This window comes from Hippoglossus hippoglossus, chromosome 7 (assembly GCF_009819705.1).
Source record: "Hippoglossus hippoglossus isolate fHipHip1 chromosome 7, fHipHip1.pri, whole genome shotgun sequence".
NCBI classification, from domain to species: domain Eukaryota; kingdom Metazoa; phylum Chordata; class Actinopteri; order Pleuronectiformes; family Pleuronectidae; genus Hippoglossus; species Hippoglossus hippoglossus.
In genome coordinates, this window is record NC_047157.1 from 7,845,638 (window position 1) to 7,866,831 (window position 21,194).

The 21,194-nt window shown below is 38.6% G+C and overlaps 1 protein-coding gene across 4 annotated transcripts in view; it reads right to left on the reverse strand.

Annotated features, from left to right (window-relative positions):
• The window catches only part of trim33 (tripartite motif containing 33), a 28,456-nt gene extending 9,603 nt beyond the window's left edge, over positions 1-18,853 (reverse strand). For 2 of the 4 annotated variants that reach the window (XM_034590033.1, XM_034590032.1), the window contains exons 1-11: positions 18,248-18,852; positions 13,372-13,490; positions 9,238-9,391; positions 8,817-8,949; positions 5,820-5,936; positions 5,616-5,730; positions 4,956-5,102; positions 3,887-4,004; positions 3,321-3,694; positions 2,393-2,587; positions 344-544 (exon numbers count right to left, since the gene is read on the reverse strand). In XM_034590033.1, the coding sequence (XP_034445924.1) occupies positions 344-544; positions 2,393-2,587; positions 3,321-3,694; positions 3,887-4,004; positions 4,956-5,102; positions 5,616-5,730; positions 5,820-5,936; positions 8,817-8,949; positions 9,238-9,391; positions 13,372-13,490; positions 18,248-18,818 (2,244 nt within the window). In that variant the 5' untranslated portion in view covers positions 18,819-18,852. Of the gene's footprint in view, positions 1-343; positions 545-795; positions 853-2,392; positions 2,588-3,320; positions 3,695-3,886; positions 4,005-4,955; positions 5,103-5,615; positions 5,731-5,819; positions 5,937-8,816; positions 8,950-9,237; positions 9,392-13,371; positions 13,491-18,247 lie in introns of all 4 variants that reach the window. The other 2 variants (XM_034590030.1, XM_034590031.1) reach the window with 2 other exon arrangements.
• Between the last annotated feature and the right edge of the window lie 2,341 nt (positions 18,854-21,194).

The window sequence follows — 21,194 nt, forward strand, 5'->3', positions numbered from 1 at the left end:
TGTAAATATCAAACAAATGCAGGCTGAATTACATTTTAGGTCCTGGTATTTCACTTGCTGGTTCACTGTCACAGTTACGTCACGGTTATGTCTTCTACTTGAACTGAACAGAGCTATGGTTAATATTATCAGTAACACCAGTTTATGTCATATTGTCTGATGTGAAAAAGGAATGACTATGTAATATTTTGAAGAAATACAGTTAAAGTTTATAATTTTTTTTTAGATATATTGATCATTTTAAATGTCTGGCTTTCACTGACATTTAAAGATTGATTTGGCCGATAAAATACTAAAAAATGAAGAATTGTGGTTGAAACAAACATGGTAAGAATGTGCGCACCTGAATGGGTGGGATCTCAGGTAGGCAGGGCAGGTTCTCAGGATTTGTAACGGAGGGGATGAGCTCGATGGGACCTATGACGGGGCTGGCAGGCCCTCGGTGAGCATGGGCACCCGCCATACTGGCACTGGTCGGACTTGTGGGGTTGGCATTATGGAGGGACGCCACCGGGAAAGGTCCTGCGTGCCCTGGGTTGGAATGCTGCACAGAAAAAGGGAGTGAGGGATGAAGGAAGAAAGGGGGGAAGGAAAGATAAAGACAGAAGAGAAGAAAGAAAAAGAAAGGGTATAAAGGAAGGAAGGACAGGAAACAATGAGGTAGGTCACTCACTCAATTGAAAAACTGAAAAAACTTTGTTGTGAAAACAACATTTTTGCATGATCATGCATTTGGGTGACAACACATGCTGCACAAGACACAAAAATGACAAGGTAGGAAAAAAGGTGCCAAACCCCTGATTGTAGTAAGAAACGAAACCTTGGGTGGCTCATCTCAGATTCTATAGACATCTGGACACAAAGAAAAAGGGGCTGGATATCTGGAGTTTCTCTTACCTAGTCTTACATGCAGGCAATGAATGCACATGTTAATACTGTACACAATACTTGACTTGAGAAAAAATAACCAGATGTACTGCATGTCTAGCTACGTTGGTGACGCAGTGTTAAGATAAACCAAGGAAACCGTAAACAAATCAGCATCTGTTCTGGGAAAAGTAAAAACAGGTCTGTTAAGGTTAAACATCGTTGCATTAGTTCGCTCACCTGCATTTTGTTTATGGAAGTTCAGATAAGCTAAACTGCCATTTGTAAATTTCAATTTACTCATGGTCCAAATAATATCAGTGCAGTCCCAAGTACAATCCTGCCATAATTATAATGAATAAAATGAAGAATGCATTTACTCTTTCAACTGACATTATTCTACCAAAACCTGAAAATGAACAAACAAACTGGACCACAGCATTTACATTTAAATCAAGTTGAAGTTGAAGCTCAGAGAATGAAGGCAGCCTGAAGATCAAGTACTTCTAACAATATTTGTCATCCAGCAGAAATGAAGATGAAGACACAACAACAATGCAAATTGTTTCATCACATTTTTTATTTTTGTAGACAGGCTAATTCTGGAAAGATTAGCACATATTTGTAGTTGTGCTTTTTTTACTCTGAAGTGAATTAAAGTCTAACTTTCACTCTATTGTCTCTACCAGCCTCAGAGATATGTTTTGAGCAGTTAAAAGCCTCCACTATCTATAAATGAAAATGAGTTGAAACTTGCTATAAAACCCTACTAAGCCGAAGGAGCATCTGACTCATGTGATAAATCTATGAGCGACCATTTCACATTGTTGCACTGTTTTCACATTGTCATCATTGTCATGAAAAAAGTGATAAACCATGAGTAATTTCCAGTGGTGGAAAAGGACAATAACTGGCAGAAATTGACCCATCAAGAAAGCTCATAGGCCTCTGATCAAAGTCAACACCTGGACAGAAAAAGGTCAATTCCACTGTCAATTTCATTGGTTATTTTTGTTTTTAATTTCATTTGGTCAAGTATTTTTGTTGTATTTGTATATGATGCACATACAAATAACTTTCACTATAATTCAATGTTTTGATTGTGATACTGGCACCTCTGACCTAAGTACTATGAAAAGTCAGAATCAGCACCAACCTTTTTAAGAACATACATCTTCTCATTTCACATACAGTCGTCTATATTACTCTAATTCACTTCAATGTAATAAATATAGTCTTAAATTAAAAATTAACTGCTTAGTGTTCTCTGTTGGATCAAATATTGGCCTCAACATTATATTTGGCATTCCTGTACTCCTGTCTGTAATACTTCAACTGCTTCCACACTTGAAATTACATTTTGGGTTTAACAACCTTTTAACAAATCAACACGGTTTCAGTTAATCCAACAGTTGCAGCATTGAACGTGTTACAAACACACAAAGGCATTCCTTATAAACCAGTCACAATATGCTATAAAAGTTACATAATTTCCACATTGTGAGATCAGGGTGATTGTACTGACCTGTCGCTGTAGCTGAGGCTGCATCATGGGGGGATACTGCTGTCCGTTGAGTCTCGGCTGGGCTGTGGGCATTCGGCCCTGTGGTGGACCCGGTAGGCGCATGTGGTGGGAGGAAGGGTACATTGGGGAACCTGGTCCACCGTTCATACCCCCGGGCCCTCTTGGTAGCTGCTGCATACTAATGAGCCTTGGAGGCTGTTCAAAAATCATACATACAAGCAGTGGGTAAAAATCAAAAAGTGTGATACAAACATGGGAACAAAATATATAAATTATGTTTATTCAAAGATTTGTTGATTGAAAACCTATGCACTAAATATCTGCTAATATGAGAGGAACAGGAATTCAAGGAGACCATGACATTAAAACCATGACATATACATGGTCGTCCATGATATGTAAATAAACACATGTTCCAAGTGTATGTTCATCATGGATTAAGTCTATCACCAAATCATCTCACTGCTCCTTTAGTAATAATTCTAATCTTGTACAAGGTAATTTCCATGTCAAACCTTCACACTTATACACCATAGGACTCACTAATCACAAGGAATAATTCTTAACTAGCTCAAGAGCCTTTACACAGACCAAGCAAAAAAAACATTCCAAACGGGCAGGTTTACAATGGGTACTGCACTATTTAAAATAATACTACTCATAATATTAACCATAGCAATAATAATCATAATAATAGTCAGTAGAATTAAGACTAATATTAAGGTAAGCTTCAATAAGCCTCAGTCACAGAAGACATTTTAACATGTCATGACAGTAGGAAAAGCACAGATGAAAATAATGAAATGAATTACTGGGATCCAATATTATCAGTAAGCCCTGTGCTTCCCCCACTGTGACATGTCAATATGGCCCATCACTTGTGTTATCGATTGGAGGACAGATCATCACTTTCTTTCTTGGTTCGTACCTGCTGCTGAGCCATGGGTGGACCGGCCTGTCTGGCGTGCTGCTGGGACATTTGGGAGGCGATGCGCATCTGTTGTTGGATCTGCTGTTGGTGCTGCTGCTGCTGCTGCTGTTGCTGTTGCTGTTGCTGTTGCTGTTGTTGGTGCTGCTGTGGGTGCTGCTGTTGGTGTTGCTGTTGGTGTTGCTGTTGGTGCTGGTGGTGCTGCTTCTGCTGTGCATAGGCTGCCTGCTGCATGTGCTGCAACCGGAGCTGGGCCAGGTTGATCTGTCCTGGGTGTTTGCTGGGATGAACCTGGCCTGGTGAAATAGGCGGTGCTCCTACCAACACATTGGGCGGTTGCGCTGCTGGAGGTGGTTTCTCAATGACCAAATTACCTAAAGTTAGAAGAAGGTATGAATTATTCCTTTTTCTTTTGGTTTGTCCCACAGCTTCTAGTTTTATCACTAGTTGCTATTTTGTGGAGAAGAAAGTTGCTAAAAGGGGTCTGAAAAGCAACTGTGTCTGTAATCGATATTCAGTTATGGACATTTGTATTTCTTGAGTCAGTCTCATGGTTGCAATCTCACCTAGATTCACCACATTTTTGGCCCAGAAGGTGGGGTCACAGAAGAAGCGCACAACTCCATTGGCCTGTGGTGCTGGCTCCAGTCTAGCTTTGAAGAGCTGTCGAAGCTGGAACAGTATCTACATACACACAAAAACATATACATGTTCTTAGGTTAGTATGCCTGGCTACATCAGGGCGACAAAATGCCCATTTGTCAACTTGCCCTTTAAAAAAACATTACAATCCAAAAATAAAGTTATCTCAGTTATCTAATTTGCTGCCTGTCTTGTGGTAAGTAGTTGAATACACGTGGCAGAAGCATCCCTTGTTTGTGCCAATGTCCACATAATGTGGGGGGAAAAGCTGGTTTTGCAACTGTTCCAATAAATCTCAAAAAGGTTGGGCCAGCAGAATACTCCAAACAAAATGCTGTGTGCTTTGCAGCTAAAAGCAAACCTACAAGGCAGAATAATACTATCCACGCCACATCTCACAGATAGGTCGCAAGCAGTTAAAACTCCAATCACTTCTTGTTTAATATTCTAATTAAATAATAAAACACATACAATAACATTTGTAGCCGAACTATCAGCATTCCCACAACCTCCTAAACATTGACTTCAAGGACTTTGAGGATTTTTCAGACCCAATCTGCTACAATTCAAGGATCCAAAGCAGAATAGTTTGAAACAGGGATCAAGATTTATTACTTTTACAACACTAAGAATTTGAACATCGAGAATTACTTGACAGACGCTAAAAAGGGAGAGCCTTGAATGTTTTGTAATGTTACTTTGATGTACTCCTACAAGTTGAAGAGAAACAGCATGAGACCTATTTTCAAACGTTTTGTAAAAAAAGGTTTAAAAGATTCAAACGCTTTTCAATTCAAGCTTTGATTAACCTTTCAAATCCACACATGTTCAAGGACTTTGAGGAGCCATGGGAACCCTCAACTACGGCCAAATGCAGTGCTTCTTTGGTCGCAAACCAATCTTCTTGTATCTGTGATGCAAACGCCGTTTTGAGTACACTGGAGGCTTTCGCCCCTCAAACTGCTGAACATCCAGAGCTAATGTGAAACCTACCAGCCTCTTGCTGTAAAGCAGAGCTGTGCTGCTGCCAGTTGTGATCGCCCAGTGGCAAAAGGTGAGCACATGGTGGATCTGTTGGGCAAGCTGTGTGGTATCCTTATGCTGACCCATAAGCCTCATAGTGCGCTCTTTGGATACACTCTAGACAGAAAAGGAGAATATTTTTGGTTAGGAGTCTGCTACTGAAAGAACTTGAACACCAGTGTTAAACAGTTTGACAAAAATGTTGGCATATGTTAAATACAAGATGTATTAGATAATTTGGGGAATATTCAATGATTCTGATGGGAGTTTGGGTTACTACAGAAGTCCATATAGATTGCAGCAAACAATAATAAATGAATAGGATTACATCGAATGGGAAGCAAGAGACGTATACAACATTATATGAACTGGTTTCAGAGATTGCAGGTACAAGCAGTAGTTGAAAAGCAGGAGACATCGTGATAATTATGTCTCATGGTATTTGTATGTATAGATACATTCAAGAGACACCAGACACAAGAACTATACAAAACATTTTTGTTAGAGATATATATATATATATATATATATATATATATATATATATATCAGTCAATTATCTTCTTACAGTGACCTTGTAGGACAGTATGAGATTCTTGGTGAAGCTGACTATCATGAATATTCTCTTACCTCCAGCTGCTGCAGCAAGGACTTGCCCTTCTTGTTGATCTCATTTATAAGAGTAAACACTGCAATTTTGATTTCATGCTCCACCTTCCTGTGTGTCTCATTCAGCTCTTTTAACCTGGATGAAAAAAAACAGAGTGTACTAAGATACAGAAACTGTCTCAGAGAGTTGCACTGGAGAAAAATGTGGAGATGACAAAGTCGCACCTGCTTTGCACCTGAGAAACAGAGTAATGGACGTAGTTTTTCTTTTCCTGGAGCTTGGCTATACTGGTCTCAATGATGCCTTTCTGGTTCTGGAAAGCTTCCTCCAGGAACTGGTACCTGAGAACAGAAGAGACACTCTAATAGACTTCAACAATATTCAACAAACTGACAAACCATGATTTTTCTTATGCTAAACAAAACTTAAAACTAAATACTGTTTCTACGGGCCATTAACAGTTCACAAATTTGACACGAGACCCTTTCAATTGCACTTTTAATCAATCAGTACTTAAGAAACATGAACAAAGGCAACTGCAGTCACTCTATCTATTTGTGTGAGTCTCTCAGTAGGCAACTTCTTTTGTATTTTATGGTGGGGAAAAACAAGTATTCGTTTTCAGTGCTACCAGGTATTATAAAAATAATCGATATTCAAATGTGTATTTTCATTTATTCTATGAATGTGTCTGCTCGGTGGCACTGGGTGAGAGAAAACTGGCCATCAACTGATGTTTTCATGTCTCTAGGGCTGTGACAGTATGTATTTTTTCTCAGTGTACCGCCAATCCCCCCTTAAAGAAATAGTTCATCCATAAATGAAAATTCACTCATTATATACTCACCCCTATGCCGATGGAGGGGTGGGTGAAATGTTTGAGTCCACAAAACACTTCTGAAGTCTCAGTGGTAAACTTTACAAGAGCAAAATCTAATACAATTGAAGTCAATGGTGAGTCCTTCTTCAGATGTAATAAAACAAAAAAACATAACTTGCCTCCATACTGCTCATGTGGTTTCATCCAAGTGTCTTCAAGCCCCGACATTCATCTTCGACTCGAAACGGCATCATTTACACCGTGTTTTAAGCCTTAAAGTCCGCTGATATCTTGTGAAGAGGTGCATTCAGGGACCGTTGGAAATGTCCGCTAGCTTAGCCACCTCTGGTGGACATTTAGACTTAAAACACAGGGAAAATGACCTCGTTTCGAGTCGAATATGACTGTCGGGGCTTGTGGACACTTGGATGACACCACACGAGCAGTATGGAGGCATATGGCATTTGGCTGCTACACTGTTTACCCCTGAAACTCCAAAAGTGTTTTGTGGACTCAAACACTTCATCCACCCCCCCCCCCCCCCCCCCCCCCCATCGGCATAGGAGTGAGTAGATAATGAGTGAATTTTCATTTCTGGGTGAACTAATCCTTTAATAAACTAAACATTCTCTATCTCACACACACACACACACACACACACACACACACACACACACACACACACACACACACACACACACACACACACACACACACACACACACACACACACACACACACACACACACACACACACACACACACACACACACTTTTGTTAAATGAGTAAAATCTTTCTAGCTGTGCACACTCTGCTCGCTCTCTTTCTTTCGCCTCTCTCTCTTCTCTCACTAACACCCACTCAGCTGATGTCTCAGACCCACTACACTTTAAACGTAGATTTGTTTGAAATGACACAACAATATCAACACTGATCATCACATAATGATCGATACATTTCTTAAATCCGACACTAGCACAAACAAACACTGTCATCGGACACGTGTAAACTCCAACAGGGTAAAAACCACAGAATTTGCGAATTAGGCCATGTATGGAGAGCTGGAGGAGATGGCAGGGCACGCTCTGTTTGACTCGATTTGGTTGGCAGTGTGCAGTGTGAATGATAGAGACACCAAGTAGTGCAGTAAATCACTGACAGAGCTGTTACAAACGTTAAAAATAACTTTTTAACGGTTTAAACATGTGTGAAAAGAACCAAAATAAACACTGTTAACAGACTTAGTGGAGCTGTGCAGGGCTCCCTGGGTGTCTATGCTGGGCTTGGTGGCGCTGAGGCTGGGCTGTGCGCCCTCTGGCTTTGGCAGTGGAGCTGTCCTGGGTCACGGGGTCCCTGGGTCCGTGCCATGGTAGGACTGGGACAATAAGAAATTTGACTCCTTTTCAGGCAACCCTTTTCACGCAAAGCACCAGACCTCTAATTTTGTAGGCTAACCCAATTTGTTGATGTAACGGTTTTCAGACTAGTAAACAAGCAGGCAGCGCAGTAACTCACTGCCCTTTGCCGTCTTTTGAATGACAACAATCTCAGGTGGTGAACTTTGTGAAGTGAAATTAGTCTGTGGAAAGTCTCTGTTATTTTGTTGCTTGAATTAAAGTTTTTCTTCATTATAGGTTTTGACATATTAGTCACACAGTGGTAATGAGAAATTTGGACAATTTTTTGACCATCTGTTTCGGAAGTGGAGGCTGGCTTGACCACAGTCCTTTACTGCTGTACAGTGCGAGTGTCACTTGACTGACCTGGTCCCTTCTTGGTGAACAGGTTTTCTCTTCCTAATTCTGTCCCTCTCTGCTCCGCCTTTTCTTTTCTTCTGACCACAATCTTCTATTTTGCCGGGGACTTGTTATAATACTTTAAGAAGGGGGAGCATGGCTGCTACACCGATTTAAGATAGCAGAGATGTAATATCATTCGGCTGCTATGCACGTCGCCTAGAGATATGTCACGTCCTGCCTGGGGCATTGGAGCTGTGGGGCATTGGAGCTGTGCATTGTCTAAATTATATATATATATATATATATATACTAAGGAATAGTCTTACTCCATGTGATCATGAGCCACACAATTATTATCAGTAAAGTTGCTGACCTTTTATAACCTTTACCAAAGAGATGACTAATGTTACCTGTGTAAAGCTGTTTTAATGATATGTATGGCAGGTTGAAATTTGATGCATGTTTCAAAACACGACAACTTATAATATATATATCATCATAATATATATCATCATCATCATGTCATCATCTGTACTGTAATGAGCTGAGCTTAACAGGTGCCTTAGTGGTAGGCAATCAATTCAAATCTTATTGTGTGATACTGGGATACTGTCACCAGAAATGTAAAGTCTATGCTAACTGTAGATAAAGGCTTCATTACCTGTGCTCCTTGTGCTCTTGCAGCTGGCAGTCCCTACAGGTTAAAGTGTCACAGGTCTCACAGTAAAGCTTCAATGGCTCCTGCTTGTGAATGGGACAGAAAACAGGCCTCTGTCCTGACATACAAACAGACTCTGTGAAAACACATCAAACAAAGTTGAGTTTTAAGTAGTTAGGACAGTTTGCAAACAGACAGAAAAAAAGGACTAAAAAACCCTGGTAATAGCTGCAGGGTGCATGGTCTCCCTAGCTGAAGGTACCATCTAAGCAACAAGACTCTGCAGCATTGTTACCATGGCAACAGCCTATCAGCAGCACTCCATGCACAGTACTTCAACTACATTTTGTCCTATTCAGGCTTTTGCAGTCTTTTCTACAGTAAATATTGTCCTGCCCTTCACTTTGAAGGTCACCCATCTTACCAGAGGAGGCATCAGCATCCTCCTTTGTGCGAATCTTGTGGTCCTTGGTAATTTTGACCCTCTGGTGGGCCTCCACGCAGGTCTTACAAAGCCATTCTCCACATTCCATACAGAAGCCTATAGTTCCTGCGTTGTCCTCGCAACTTGTGCACACCTAGAGAAGATAACATTATTTAATATCTGAAAGAACTCTGGAGTGAGTCACAAGTCTGCTCACAGTCATCAATCATCAAGAAATGTTGCGTTGATAATGACACTGTCCTTTGCAGCATATTGAGACAGAAAAAAAACATTTTGTTTTTTTGACAGTAATATTTTGAGAGATTTTTCTGTAACTGTTCAAAGCATGATGTTAGTTTGGGCATATTTAGTTTCACATACATCATTGCTGAAATGCTTTTACATCATGCAAGATGATTTAAGTGTAAAGTGTCATGGTCAATGGTAACATACAGCCACTAACATCTGGCTTTTGTCTGCAAATGGAATTGATACAAATGGATACAATAGGCATTCATTCGCAGTTCAAATGACTCAGCAGTAGACACAGATTTAATTGGCTTTGATCAACAGTGGTGGAAACGTGACACCTGGGTGAATGCACTAATTTGGCGAGACAACGAGATGAGAGAGTGCCTCGTTTGTGAAGTTGAACATAACACTCAGAGACAAACTTCTCTACTGACACTGGGAAAAGGAGTCTATCACCTTAAAACAGGTTCTACCCACATTTAAAAAACCATTTGTAGTGGAAAAATAACTAAGTGTGGTTGAAACCTATTTTGTAGTTGAAAAGTAAGTCTTTGCAGACCTGTCTAATTACTTTTATGACCTGCAACCTGTATGACCTTTTTATTACTTATTTACACTCCAAAGAACTGAATTTCTGTCTGCTTTATCTCCAAAGGAAACATATGTAAATCAGTTTACTGTGTCTTGATTCCTGTCTCAAACTGCGCCTACAGAACCAGTCTGAACTGGCTCAGACAAACAGCCTTAGTTCTCCTATATAAGATCCTTGCATTTGACTGTTCTGCATCTTCACTTTGAGATCCATGTGACTCTCTGTGTTGATCCTTTCTGCAGAAAGCCCCTATTAAAATACACAGACAAATTTGGTGTTCCAACCTCTTGTATTTTCAGATTTCCATCACACCTGCTGATGATCAGTACTCTAGTATACTCTCCCATCTGTATGAAGTCCCAAAATTGTCATCCTATCAACACAACATTTGGTACACCGCATAGTGAGACAGAAATACACATTTCTCTTATAAATGAGCTGAATCGGTCAAAAAACTGCAATTAACCAACACATTTTTGAAAGGGGAGAGGCTTAACAGGTCATTGGCCATAACTCATCAACATTTGGTCCAATCATCATCATCAAACTTGGTAGATATGTTTGTGTCGTGTACAGGAACAGGCGGAGCAAAGCATTTAGAGTTTTGCCCATAGGGGGTTCTAAAATCTCCCAAAATCTATAGCGCAGTAACCACTAAACCATATTCACCAAATTTGAAAGGGATGCTCTAGGGGCAACTAGAAATGTACATATAAAGTGCCGAATTGATTGGCGGAAGTGGGCCTATCCAAAATTTACATATTTTGGGTGGTTTCTTCGATAAATTTTAGGCTAGAAACATAAAAATTGGTACATCCATTGGGAATGTTGTACAAGTAATGCACAATAAAATTGAGCCCAATCAGCCACATGGTGGTGCTATTACATTTGACAGGCCACACGCCTCACACAGTTTGTCCGATTGACCTAAAATTTCACATACAAGCCCAGCTCAATGTGTTCTACAAAAAAGCCTCCTGGACCATAACTGTCCGCCATTATGAATTTTTGCTAATTTGCATAAATTAAAAAGCAGTAATGTCAAATCTCCTTTTTGTTTTTTCAACCAATCAACACTAAATTTAGTATAGAGCATTGTGAGACTGAGATACAAATTTCTATTAAAAATTATCACGATTGGTCAACAATCACAGCTGTTAACAACCATAAACTTTTGCCAAGGGCAGGGCTTAGAGGGAAATTGGCCATAACTCTTGATTGACATAAATATTGACATATTTGTCCAATCACCGTGAAAATATTGAAATAGGTTTATATCGTATGGTAAAATAGGGGTGTTTAAGAATTTTGCGTTTTGCCCATAGGGTGCACAAAAAATACCAAAAACCTTCCTATTGCGCAGCTTCCTCTTATTGAGCTACTTCTTCCTATTGAGCTGCTTCCTCTTATTGAGCCGCTTTTCCCCCATTGAGCTACTTCTTCCTATTGAGTTACTTCCTCTTATTGAGCTGCTGCTTCCTCCTATTGAGCGAATTAAGGCTCGAACCTGCTCATTGCCGTTTGCCTCTATATTTTTTTATTCAATTTCTGCTAATAGATCCCTTCACCTAAATCTTACACAATGAACCTTTAAGTTATATTGGTGCCACATCCATAGTATGGGTTAAATACTTTGTGTTCGATGATCTGAGACTGTCTCGATCCAGCACTGTCATTAAAACTGCAAACCATCCATCTCACATGTCTGAATTCAACCGTCCTCATTAAGATGCGCCTCCATCATTATATAAAGAAATAACTCGGGCTATCACATTTCCAGCCTCAAGAAAAATGTGCGACATGAAGAGCTAACCTACTAATAATTGTAGTTCAATAGCACCTATTCGTTATTACAAGTGTACTGTATGAGGTAATTACCATTATAGTATATTTAAGTATAAATTGCCTATTTATTAAAGTCTCATAATGCTAAGAAAACAATATAACACTTAAAATAGTCCATGGAGTGCAGTCCACTAAGATCTATTAGTATAGCTGTGTTTTCACAGTCAACACTTTACCTTGTACATGTACTTAGCGAGTTTTGTTTGTATTGTATTATTTCAGGGGTCGGGAGTTACAGTCTTTAGTATGGAGTTTCTATTCTATTTTTATTAAAAGAAAGTCAACTTAAATTTTGAGATTGCCATCTTCACGTTAGATTCTTTAATGCTTTTGCCACAAAACCTGAGCGCACACCAACATGACTCAAAGTGAAACACAGGACGTTTATGCAGTGGCAGTTAATCTATGTATTATCTGTGTATAAGTGTAGACAAACAGTTTTGAACAGGAGCATAGAAAATGTGTACATGAGCAGGAGCTATGCGAAAGAGAGGGCAGAGGTGTAAAGAGAAAACATGAAAATAAATCTCATTGTGAACTGAAGAAATAGTGCTGTTAAAATGAAAGATCACGATCTTCAGGACAGACCCTATCTCCATATGAGTGAGACTAAATAAATGGCCATGGGTTTTCTCAACAACTCAATTGGGTCTGAGGAATGGGTCAAAAGATACATGGTCAGGGTTTATTAGTGCCGCTAGAGAAAAGCCTTTGAAATCAAAATAAAAAAAGCTTCTTTCTCTGGACGGCGTAGGTATGCAACTATGCATTTACAATTCAATTCATTTTGTGGATCCTTTGAAGTAAAGGAGCAATCTTCTTATAAACAAGACAAACAAGATCTATGACTGAACAACCACAATGCTTTCTCTATGTTTTAATCTGTTTTAGCCACAGGTTTTTAGGCGGAATTTGTAATGTAGGTGCTGTGTCTATCTTTGCCATTGAAACATATAAAAAAAAAGTATTTCTTCACTATATCGAGGTCAGAGATTGTTCTGATAAAAGGTTTATCAGTTCAAAAGTCTACAAACTTAAACTATTTCAACAAGAAATGGGAGAGTGAAATGTCTGAAGATGACTTGAATAATATGAATAAGAGAGACAACTTTTAATGCAACAGAGAATCCTTTTCGAACCTATTCAAGACAGATAATAGCTCTCCAGGACAGACCTATTGCTATTGGCAGGATGGTAAAATTGCAATAAAAATGATTGCTATGGTGTTCCAGACATTTTCCCTGAGCATAGACCAAGACAATGACTTGTGACACAAAATGGACATCTTTCTTAGTATACTCTGTTGCAGCTATCAATAACGTTTGCCCTCCCACCAAGACTGGCTGGACAACATTTATGAAATACTGAAAAAGAATATGTTTTATTTAAATACAAACATTGAAACACGTATGTACGTTGCCACTGGGTTCACCATTATGACATACCTGTGCAGACTTTTCATCAGATGTGCTGGTTGCTTCTGTGGTATCTTTGACAAAGTAGTTTTCAACAATGTCACTCTGTTTGTAGTCCTGGTGGCACACTGTACACCGCATGACATTCACTGAAGACAGAAGAGACAGAACATGAGTCAAACATGGTGCAAAGGAAAATGGAAACAAAGCCAAATAAACCAGCACTGTGGAGAAAAAGCACAATTTTAAACTACAATTTGAAGGCCTCTAACGCCTGAAGCTAAGAAGTGTCCTGTTTCAAATAAAAGATAATTAATAAAAGGCCTTCAGCAAGATCTTCAGCTCATTTCCATAATTTCCTTTAGGTCAATTCCTGTTATTAAAAATTCCTGGGACACCAGCCGCCTATTCGTGGTGGCTAATTGATTTAGCACTTATTTCCAGAAGATTCAATCTTGTCATCCCTGGCATTTTTATTAGAATATTAAATCACACAGCCAAACAACGACGACTGTTTCACTTAATCACTTTAGTTGGGACTTTTTAAATGGAATTACCGCTGTAATCATACAACCCGACCAATAATGAGTTCAGTGAATTAAATTTGCCACTTGTTTCCTAAAGTCTTAATATGAGGCACAAGATTAAACTTCACATAAATATTTTAGTCAGCATTATATGTTGCCCCTCTGGTAACTCATAAAGCCATAAATTCAAGCCAGCCAGCGGAGGTAAAAACCAGTGTAAGCTGGTTTTAGCCAGTCTACACTGACTCAAGCAGCACACAGCCGGTTTGTGTGAGCTCCAGCTGCTACACACACACACCAAAAAAATGGATCGCACATCTGTCACTTTGAACCCCCAACCCCACCCCCCAACAAACACCTACAAAAAAATGCATCATACAGCTGTCACCACACACACACACACACACACACACACACACACACACACACACACACACACACACACACACACACACACACACACACACACACACACACACACACACACACACACACACACACACACACACACACACACACACACACACACACACACACTTTAAATTAGGTTATTGCTTTTCCAAATATTCACTATCACTCATTATAATATGAAAACCACAATCAAGCTTTGGCTTTAATAAATATGCCTAAATATATATATGTACATTTAAAATGAAATGGCAATTTGGGGATAGCAGAATATATCTCTTGGTTACATTTAATTGCCCTTACACAATAAAGTCACAAATAATGCTAAAATAAAAAAAGACTTGTATTTTTCAGGTTAACACACACATGTCTAACACGTGTGCTGCAGATGAAACATTCTTAAGACACATGTGACTTATATTTAAGAAGAACAACGTGTTGCACTAGAAGCTGCCACAAATGAAAAGTAGAGAGGAGGAATGAATGAATTATGAATTTCGTCAGTCTGAGAAGGAAACAACAAAGTTGTTTCATGTGACGGTTAAGAACTCAACAAACTCACCAGGATTTTAAATTTTCATAATTTAACAGCACTCAAACTGATCATCTATTCTGTGTAATTAGCATTGTTTCAGATAACATTATTAGACAGCCTTCCTTTGACCAGGTAGAGCACAGGGCTTGACACTATACCCTGGCTAAATTGTGACAGGGGTCAAGATGACATCATTTGTAATCCTTTATGAAAATCAATGATACAAATCTAGTTACTAACAAACCTTTTGGAGGATATAAGTGTTGACGTAGAGGTGGTAGATTTAAAAAAAATATTTAGTTTAAAAAACTGAGGAGAGTCATGTGGAAAATATGTTGAGCAGTTCATTATTACAAGAACCGAGAGGCACCCTCTACCAACAACTACTCATTTATTAAAGGTAAATTGAAAAATCCCCCTAGAACAGAATATATTCCAGTTTTACCCCAAAAACTATAAAAGTTATCTAAATACAATTCAGACCATGTGACACTGAATCTCTTCTGAGACCAAAACTAATGCGGTTCCTGAAAATAGCTTTGAGAGCATGTGTAGTAAAACTGTATATTAAGCTTTGTGGCAGGTACTTCAAGGAGGAAAAACTCTACACAAGTAGCTAAAAACTGGAGAAACAAGGGGTAATATGAGACGTCACCACGAGAGCCCCTTCTTTGAACTTGAAATACGACACAGATTTGTAGACTGATAGACTGCAAGTACTCAGGTCAGTTTTCAAAGGATTTTGTGGTGCAGCCCGCAGTAAAATTATTCTGCTGTTGTGGGTCACATAAACATGAAATTAGTCCAGACACCTTCCAGTATATCATCAGTAGAGCTCTTGCCAGGTATCTGACAATTAGGCTTTCCAAAACTGTACTTACATAACAGCGCCTACTTGGCAGACTGTGTGATATGTGCATCGTTTAAAGAATTTGAGGTAGCCAACATATTGGTAAGACAGGTTTATGTATCCACTTTCACAGTGTTGGAAATTATACTGATTGGCATTCACAAAAAACCTAAGAACTTTAGATCATATCTTGGATTATTACTTTCATATCCCATAGTTATCACTTTTGTTATTAATTTCGCTGTAATGGAATTTGAAGATCAGGATTTTATACGTACAAGAAAAGATCCCCTAATAACAAGAAAATCTCTAAAAATAATTAGGACAGCAACATCCCAGAATTGTATTTTAGTGCCATATAGACACATGAACAACATGCTGTTAACCATTATTTTTTATATTTCCATGTGTTTATATTTTATGTTTACATTTCTTTTACCGATGTGTATGTTTATTATATCCCTCTTGTTATTGTAACACTGCAGATTTCCCCATCGTGAGACAAACTTGCACATTATCTGTGTAACGTATACCAATCATATAATTCCACAAGTATGCCTCTAATTGTGAATTCTACCCATTTATACATATGCTTACAAACCATCTTCAAATTCATATCATACCGAATACTAATGTGAATTAGTCCCTTTTTATGTATAGATACATTTTTATATAGTTATATTGAGTATACTGCTTTCTTTAAACAACACTGAATTCCTACCCATTTATGTATATGTATATAAAATAGCATTTTATACTCGTTCATTTTGCATATCATACCTACCGATATACTTTAAAAAGTATATATATATATATATATATATATATACACATACATATATATATATATACACATATATATATACACACATATATATATATATGTCTATTTCACTATCTCCTTATACCAATGCACAAACACAGTATGCATCATTGTGTGATCATCCTGTGCCTATGCATTTTACTCAAGCAAGTACATTTTCTCTACAAATAATATTTAAAACCGTAGTGACAGGTGTATATTATGTACATATTCTCTGCATTTTTCCTTGATTTCATTTTGTATTTAATTTGATTGGCTATCTTATTCTCTTATCTACCTCATTCTTACTATCTTCTGCTGTAACAAGTGAACGTCCCCTGCGTGGGATCCATGACGTTTATCTTACCTTACCTTATCGTAAAGGATCTACTTTTCTTATCTTACGACATGTGGATCCATTTGGAATACTGAATTACTTTGTGTCTCCATCAATAATTACTTTCTACAACAGTCTAGCTTTTCAGGGGGTTCATAGTATCTTTGCAATATGCAGAGGTGTATTATCAGTTTGACTAGTTTTATGAGCAACCATTCATGTTCATGTCATATAGTTGATAATTTACTGATATGTGTTAAAGATAATTACAAGACATATAATACTATATATCTTAGTGTGAGACCCAGATGGACAAATTTAGAAGGCACTGAAAGTCTGTCAATTTAATATTGGCTGCCTATATTGACCATGGCAACTATGATAAATTACAATGTGATGTCTGTTACAAATGGTTTTGACCTATCATTGCTCAGTTTTTATACATTTCACATTACCAATAAAGGGAGCATGGCCACTTAACACATTTGCTAGTAATAAAGCTCTACATTTGCATTTAATTTAGAACATCTACACATATATATATTTAAAGTTAGATTTATATTCATATATTCATTCATACATAAGATAATATATGAATTTGTGCTACTGCAGAAAACTACTCTTGGAAATGTAATGAATTATTTAACATGAAAGTTTGAAAGACTGACCATTGAAAATTGTTTTGTTACATTTTGCAATTACATGTGTAGAAACTGAGCAGGATAAAGACCATACAACGTTTTACAAAGCGCGCTCCAAACCCCAGCAGTCCTTTTCCCAATCTAACCTAAGCAGATAGAACTGGTATAGGGTGCCAAATGTGGGGGGATTGTGTGCCCTGTGGTTGTGGGCTATCTGCATATTACCCAAATATTTAGCTTTACATTCAGGGAGACATTTACATTTATATTTAACATTTACATTTATATTTAGATTTAGATTTCATATTTAGATTTAGATTTCATATTTAGATGTAAAATTTTACATTTACATATAGATATAACATTTAACTTATATACAACATGAATTTCTGTCTTAACTATGAGGAGAATTAGCTAAATGTGAAGAAAGTGATCTAAATATTTGAAATATACCAGCGAAATAAATTGTGGATTAATATTTACATTTGCCCCCCCCCCCCATCGTGTGGATGCTGTTAGTCTCTGTTTATGTGCATTGGGGAAGAAGTGATAAACAGCAGCACCAATGGCGGCTTACAGGGGGAGGTGGGAGTGTACAGACACCTTCCTCTGTGCGATGCTTCCTTGTCGGTAAGCAAGTGTGTTTAGATTCTAATATCAACACCTCCAAGTGTCACCAGTTCCCTGAAGTCATCTCTGCGCCCATTAAGTCAACTCTGACCTGATCACACTAATTGATGCAGACTAACATGGGGTGACAGAGCAGAGTTCCTGCTCACAGGTGGATCCAGCTCTTAAAAACTCACCTATGTGCGTGTCTGTTTGCCCGTGCGGACCAGGGACCTGCACGCTGATCTGTCTCTCCGGTTGCGGGATACATTTTAGGCAAAACGAGTGAAGACAAGGCAGAAGTTTGGGTTCACAGTCTCGGCTCTGGAGACTTTGTTTACACACTGCGCACGTATCCAGCAGATTAATGGGAGTGGATACCGGCGTGGCCGCTGGAGCGGTCGGAGGGGGGGACATTTCTGTAGCGAGTCCGCCGGAGGAAGCATCCCCGGCGGTCGGAGCTTCAGCTGCCGATGGCTCTGCGCTGGAACCGTTGGTCCCCGTTGGACTCGCGGCGTTGCTAGCGCGACCGTTTGATTCGGCTCCAGCACTAGCGCCGCTGCTAGCGTCTCCCCCGTCGCTGGTGGGTGTCGGTGCCTCCTTAATGTTTTCATTGGGCTCTGTTTCCTCGCTGCCCTTTACGTCCGCCTCTATGACTATCACCGCGTTCTCCTCCTTTGTCTCCGGCTGCTCGTTGTCCTGGGCTGAAGGCACTGAGTCCGAATTACTGGAGGGTTTCATATCCTCCTCGTCTTTGTTGTCCGCCATCTTCCTTCCTCTTTGAACCGCTGCACGTCCTGCGTAACTTCTCGAGCCAGGAGTACGTAGGCTTACGTCGTGACGTCAGCTATGACGTCACTTTGTTTATTTGCTCTGCTTGGTCGTTTTTTAGTTGTTTTTTTCTTTTCTCTCCTCTTATGTTTATTTTATACATTCTTTTTGACATTAAATATAAAGTTACTATTTTTTAAGAAAATTGTATTTCACTGTACTATTGTATTTAACTGTAGTCACCATAGCTGGTTATTTTCTGTGTTGAGCCCATATCTGCAATGTTTGTTTCACATGATTCAGCTAAAAGCTAATGTATTCTTAAATAAGACTGAATTATACGTTCAGTTTGTGTTGACATTACACAAGTGTTGAGTTGTATCAATTTTTTTCCCAATTTACTATACCAGAGATGTTAAAATACATATTTATCTATGTTATAGGATAATTGGTCCATGCATGAAGTGTAATATTTCATTTGTCATGAAGAATGAAGATGTGTGATGCAATTCAGCACAACTCCGAGTCAGTTTGTGTAGCCTGGTGGTGGGTGTTTATTGATTTTGAATCAATCAATCAATCAATCAACAAATCACTCAAATTGTATTTGTATAGCCCATATTCAATGGCTCCACATTGTAAGGAGGTGTCTGTATGGAAGTGTCTGGACAAGTAAAATAACACATTTTGGGACTTCATACAGATGGGTGTACTAGAGTACTGATCATCAGCAGGTGTGATGGAAATCTGAAAATACAAGAGGCTGGAACACCAAATTTGTCTTTGTGTATTTTAATAGGGGCTTTCTGCAGAAAGGATCAACACAGACAGTCACGGGGATCTCAGAGTGAAGATGCAGAACAGTCAAATACAAGGATCTTATATAGGAGAACTAAAGCTGTTTGTCTGAGCCAGTTCAGACTGGTTCTGTAGGCGCAGTTTAAGACAGGAATCAAGACACAGAAAACTGATTTACATATGTTTCCTTTGGAGATAAAGCAGACATAAATTCAGTTATTTGGGGAGTAAATAAGTAATAAAAAGGTCATAAAGGTTTCAGGTCATAAAAGTTCAGATCATAAACAGTTCAGGTCATAAAAGTATTTAGCCAAGTTATATATGTATTTAGACAGGTCTGCAACCTTTCAACTACATAATAGGTTTCAACCACATTTAGTTTTTTTTCCACTACACAGGTTACTGTGTGGTTTGGATGGACATGAAGAGAATAATAAAGATGATACTATCTATAACAGAAGTTAAGAGTGTCTGTCTTTCATATGAGTCAGTTCATGAAAGAGGATTAAATTAGATAATACCCTCTTAAAGTGAAAAACAACTTGAACAAGTCGAGATGTATTATACTTCATGCATGAACTGCATGACTTTTAATGCTATATTGGAAAGACTGTCTGGTGAACAATATTGCAAAGTGTCAAGGACAATACAGTTCAACTGCGAATTGAGAGAAAAAATTCATTAAATAAAATATAATGAATAAACCGAGAAACCATTGAAAAGACCTGACAGGTATATGGGATAAAGCTGAATTAGCATTTAGATTTAACATTTAGATTTAGCATTTAGATTTTAATATTTAGGTTTAACATTTAACATTTAGATATGACATTTAACATTTGGATTTAGAGCAAAAAAAATATCTGAGTCCACATGCACACTTTGAGCACATGCAGAGGCATCTAAGCACAAGTGGGGGCTATTTGAGTATGAGTGCGGTGAAAGCTTATGTTCAGATCGTTATATCTGAACATGAAATCAATAAGTCCTGTTTTCAAACTGAAAGACCAAACTCTCGAATAAATATAAGGAAAAACATAGGGGTGTAGTCTTAAACAAACAGGGCAGAAATATGCTGTGAGCAAAGAGAGCACAGAGAGGCAACATGATTCTGCCAAATGTGAAGAAATTCCCTAAGGCTGTTTCTGAGATATCCAATCCAAGAAAGGCATGGATGTGAGGTCACTGTTAACTTGACCTTTGACTTCTGCCGCCCATTTCCTAATCAGTTCTTCCTTCAGTCCACGTAAATGTTTGTGTCAGATGAAACTCCCTCAAGGTGTTCCTGACATATTGCATTCACAATGATATGAGGTCACCCTGACCTAACCTTTGACCCCTGGAATCTAATCTCTTCATCTTTGAATCTAAGCGAAGACTGGTCAGAATTTGAAGAAATTCCCTAAAGGCAGATTTGAGATATCATGTTCAAGAGACCAAAGACATTTGTGTCTGGACTTACAACCCTTAACATAATCTCTCTGGCCATTGGCTGCTGCTGGCTTAGAGGCATAAAAACTAATATAATGCAGTAGAGAAAAGGGAATAACTGAAAAAGCACAATGTTTTTCCTAT